The sequence below is a fragment of the Sus scrofa genome, unplaced genomic scaffold (assembly GCF_000003025.6).
Source record: "Sus scrofa isolate TJ Tabasco breed Duroc unplaced genomic scaffold, Sscrofa11.1 Contig524, whole genome shotgun sequence".
In the NCBI taxonomy this organism is placed as follows: domain Eukaryota; kingdom Metazoa; phylum Chordata; class Mammalia; order Artiodactyla; family Suidae; genus Sus; species Sus scrofa.
Genome location: NW_018085235.1, coordinates 293341 through 298341, shown reverse-complemented (window position 1 = coordinate 298341; position 5001 = coordinate 293341). Strand labels below are relative to the sequence as shown.

General features: G+C 32.3%; 1 protein-coding gene across 1 annotated transcript; it reads right to left on the bottom strand.

The window, feature by feature from the left end:
- Positions 1–1534: 1534 nt before the first annotated feature.
- LOC100157506 (olfactory receptor 6C6-like) lies at positions 1535–2785 on the bottom strand. Its single transcript, XM_021082116.1, has one exon. The coding sequence runs from the start codon at positions 2640–2642 to the stop codon at positions 1707–1709; it is 936 nt and encodes a 311-aa protein (XP_020937775.1). The 5' UTR covers positions 2643–2785; the 3' UTR covers positions 1535–1706.
- Positions 2786–5001: the final 2216 nt, after the last annotated feature.

Sequence of the window (5001 nt, the reverse complement as noted above, 5' to 3'; positions counted from 1 at the left end):
GGTATGTCATTGTGGTTTAGATTTGTGTTTTTTTAATGACTACCAGTCTTGGGTTTGGTAGCTTTTTTCTTTTTCTTTTTTTTTTTTAGATTTTGTTGAGGTAGAGTTGATTATAATGTTGTAGTTTTTAGTAGGTTTTTTTTTAAGAGCTTATTACAAAGCAAACTCTCTGTGGATAGAGGCTTTCAGATATGAATATAATAAAGTTGACCTACTTTCCATGAAAAGCAGCTGGAAAATAGTGTTGGCTTAAAAATTGCAAAGTGAATCAGAACACAAACCTGAACTTAAATTATTTCTAATAGGGCCACATGGATAATAGTTATACCATCAAATGTCTTAGGGATTTTTTAAATTTGCATTTCTCTTATGTCATGTTATGTCCAATATGGAAACCTATATATTTTAGGGATTTCTTTGTAGATTTTTTTTTAATTGGACAGGATAACAATAAATCTCTTAAAAGGTATTAAAATACAAGTGAGTTTGTTCAGGAGTAAGCAGAGGAGAAGTCCCCAAAAGACCCAACTTTAAAAAAAAAAACAAAAAAATTGATTTCATTAATACCAGATATGCAAGTGTTTAGTAGTTCCCCCACTTTATTCTCCAAAATATCTCCAGAACCAGCTACCTGAGCTTAGCATACATGTCCACTATCGCATTTTACCTCTCAAGTAACTCAATGAATTTATAAGACTAGCTCTCCATGCTGTTTTCCTAACTCCAGCATCTAAAAACCTGTCCTCAATACAGTTAACACAGCAATCTTTCTAAAATAAAAATCTGGTCACAGAGATTCTTAGATTCAAATGAAAGCTCTCAATGAACCACCTGCCTCATAATCACCTACAGACCATAATTCTCCACTGTACTCCAGGCAAGATGAGAATAGTTTTTATGGATGAGAATATGGACTTTGCATTTAAAAAGCTAACCTGGTGGGTGATTCCTATTCATTCCATTTTTCAGGACTTTACACCTACCAGATAAAGTCAAGTATAATTTAGTCCATATACCTGTTTGTGATTTGAAGCCCCCCTTTTTTTTTTCTTTCCTTTTTAACTGTTGTCTCCACTAAGGCAACCATTGCCTCCAGGTCTTGAGAGTTCTAGATCAGATAGATGTAGATCTAGAGTCACCTTATACAGAGAGTCTCATATCATTCTGAAAGTAACCTTTTAAATTATTATACATGGCACCTATATTGTAACTAGAGAAACTTAGCAACAAAGATTATGAGAAGCTTGATTTGTCTTGTTTTAGGCTCACACATAGGTCTTGTTTTAAATCTTGGATGATTGGTCCAAAGGCTATTCTCAGAATTATCAGGCTTGTGATATTGGCCAGTGGCATATGAAGTACTTCCCAGAGCCCCAGTTATAGTACATGATGTTATACTCATGTCTATATAATTTTCTTATGATTAATTTGTGATTAAAATATGTTTCTTCTAGAAGTCAGTCCAATGTTTTGTAGAATAAATGATAAATAACGTCTCTGATGATAACTTGAAGAAAAAAAAAACTCTTATTGTAAAAAGTAAAGAATACTAATTATAAACATCAATAGAAAGAAAAGGTGTATTGTGCTGAAAGACTTAGTTAAAATTTTATAAGACTGAGTAATTGAAGGACAGATTAAGGAAACTAAAGAATGAATAACAACTTTTCATTTATATTTTCTCCAAGGTTTTATAATAATAAATCTTACTGAAACAGAACGGAGATCTTTTGGACTGTATCCTTGAAGGCTTGTTTCACTTGCTGGTTCCTTAGAGTGTAAATGAAGGGATTTAATAAAGGGGCAACTGAGGTATAGATAACAGCTACTCCTTTGGATAAAGTCACCCTTTCCTTTGCTGATGGCTTCACGTAAATAAAGATACAGCTGCCATAAGTAAGGGAGACTACAATCATGTGAGAAGAACAAGTGGAGAAAGCCTTTGACCTTTTTTGAGCAGAGGGAATTTTTAGAATGGTCTTGATAATATATGTGTAGGAAAAAATCACTGACAGCAACGTGACCATGAGTGTTATAGCAGCTGAGGCAAATGAAATCAATTCAATGATATGAGTGTCTGTGCAAGAAATCTGCAGCACAGGGGAAGTGTCACATATGAAATGATCAATTACTTTGGAAGCACAGAATTCCAGTTTCAATCCCAAGACCAGTGGTGGAAAGGTAATCAGAAAGCCAGCTGCCCATGAACTGAGTACAAGTTGATAGCACACTTTTTTGCTCATAATGATTGGGTAATGTAGGGGTTTGCAGATTGCTACATATTGATCAAAAGACATGGCAGCTAGCAGGTAAAATTCTGTAACACCTAATAAGAAAAAGAAGAATAACTGAGATGCACAACCATTGTAGGTAATTATTTTGTTTTTAGTTATGATGCTTATTAAGAATCTGGGAATGCAGACTGTGGTTAATGAAACTTCCAAGAAGGACAAGTTTTGGAGGAAAAAATACATGGGAGTCTTGAGGCGGGGATCCAGCAAGATAAGAAGGATGATGGATAAGTTCCCCATCACACTCAACATATAGTTTAGAAAGAGAAATATAAAAATCACAGTTTGTAACTGTGGGTCATCAGTCAGTCCTAGGAGAATGAACTCTATTTCTCTTGACTGGTTCTTCATTTCAGTTTTGAGTCCTATTAAATAGACGTAAAGAAACAACTAAAAAAGCTGATGTAACAGGACTTCGTAAGAACTACAGACATAGAAAAAAAAAACATACTCAGAAATGTAAATAAGTTTAAATGGTTGATCAATTTCACAAGACAAAGGATACCTAAAACTATATCACAGATTAACCTAAACATCGTCTATTTTGCTGCTCTATTTAAGCCACAGTTACATTTCTAACTATACTAAATTCTTTCTCCCCATTTCAACTTGAAAGACAATTCGAATTTTAGTTGACCATTTCCAAATGAGCTAGTTCCTCTTTACATATTCTAAATAAAGAGAACAAAAGTATTACTTGAAATGTCTTTTCTATGTGTATTTCCTAAATTTCCAAAAACGTTTTTATATCTATTAAATTATGCCAGTGTCAATTTGAAATGTTAATTTTAAAAATCCTTAGCTCATCAAAAGAGTTTTTAGATATATGAAGCTAGTGAAAATAATAACAGTTACATATATTCTCTATGACTGAAATACTCTAATTGATAGCATTAATTACTTATCCTAGTGATAACTGTCCATTTTTCTTTATTTTATTTCATTTAATTATCATCTCTCTCTTTGTTCTCTATACATTAATCTACTCGTAATCAATTGCATTTTATCAAGAAGTATTGAATATTGCCTCTATATACAAGTAGGAAAATACATGACATTTCAAAAGTCAGTGGAAAGTAACTGACTTATACTTACAAAATTGTTTTTATTTATGATATAGATATTTATTCCAAATTATGAGTAACTTACCGTATCCAGGATACAATGATACGATTTTTTTCCTCTGTGGGAATGTGATAGAAACAATGAGTCAAAATACTTATGAATATTTGTCCTTTTATAAAATACTCAATTCTTTCAAGAGGAAATGTAATTCTAGTGCTTTTCTGTTGAGTGTTCTAAACAGACATGAAAACAGAAAATATATTCATCCACTAATATCTTCCACTTTTACTTATACTCATTAAAATTATGAGACCCAAATATTAAGTATAATTAAATTTGAATCATCTTTTAGATCAAATAATATTCATTTTCTTTTTTAAGACTTATGCTTAAGCAAAGAAAAATATAAAATTTCTAACTGAAATGAAATGCAACGCTCTAAATGAAAAGATACTATAGGAAATCTTTAAGATGAAAGGAACCCAAATTTATAAAAAAGAATTATTGATTCCAATTGTACATTAGCAGAAGGTAGAGTTTTTATCATTTCACTCATAAGAGACGCAGGGGATTAATTGAAATTAAAAGAGAAAAGAAAAAAGAAATGCACTCTGGAGACTGCTTTCAGGAAAGACATACCAATTAAAAATTTTTTTAAGTAAAGAAAGGACAAGGAAAAGAACAGAAAACAGAAAGAAAACCCAGTGAGTTGCTTTGCATTTAAAACTGGAAGGACCTTCTCCCAAAAGCGAACTAGAAATGCTTTAAAATTAAAATACTTGATGCCAATAAGAATTTCAGATATTCCAGTTCCATGGCATGATATGGCCAGTTCTACTGGTGAGAAAGTTTATCCCAAACAGGAACCTCTGTCACGTTTCCAATAGGCAGTAACTTAGAATTTCATTAACTTGAATGTGACCCACCGCCAAAACTGAGTGGGCAGTATGAAATGGTTACCTGTTTACTTTTTTTGAAACTATGTGAAACATAAATGAAGAATACACAACAAATAAACAAGGAACATTAATTTCTGAGCCACTGATCTCCATTTGCTACTCAATCTAATAAGAGTGTGTATTTACAACAAAAAAGAATATTCTATGGAGAAATGTCTATTTAGATCTTCTGTCCATTTTTCAGTTTGGTTGTTTGGTTTTTGTTGTTGTTGAGTTGTATGAGTTGTTTGTATATTTTGGAGACTAGGCACTTGTCAGTTGCATAATGTGCAAAGATTTTCTCCCATTCTGAGGGTAATTTATTTATTTATTTATTTTTAATGGTTTCCTTTGCTGTGCAAAAGCTTTTGAGTTTGATTAGGGCCCATTGGTTTATTTTTGTTTTTATTGTCTTTATTCTAGGAGGTGGATCAAACAAGATGTCGCTGTGATTTAATCAAAGAGTGTTCTGTTTATGTTTCCCTCTAGGAATTTTAAAGTATCTGGCCTTATGTTTAGTCTTCAATCTGTTTTGAGCTTATTCCATTGTATTTATTTGATGTGCAATTTAAAAAAAAAAATGTCACTTAAGATGATGACCATTCCTCCAGAGATGTTTCACTTTTGATTTTGCTAGGTACCACATGCCCTTAGTAATTCAGGATAATCTCAGTCCAGTGCACACACACACACTGTGATGATTGAAG

Bases quoted from the DNA above. Each gene is read 5' to 3' on its own strand.
- LOC100157506 (XM_021082116.1), bottom strand. From the start codon at position 2,642: ATGAAGAACCAGTCAAGAGAAATAGAGTTCATTCTCCTAGGACTGACT.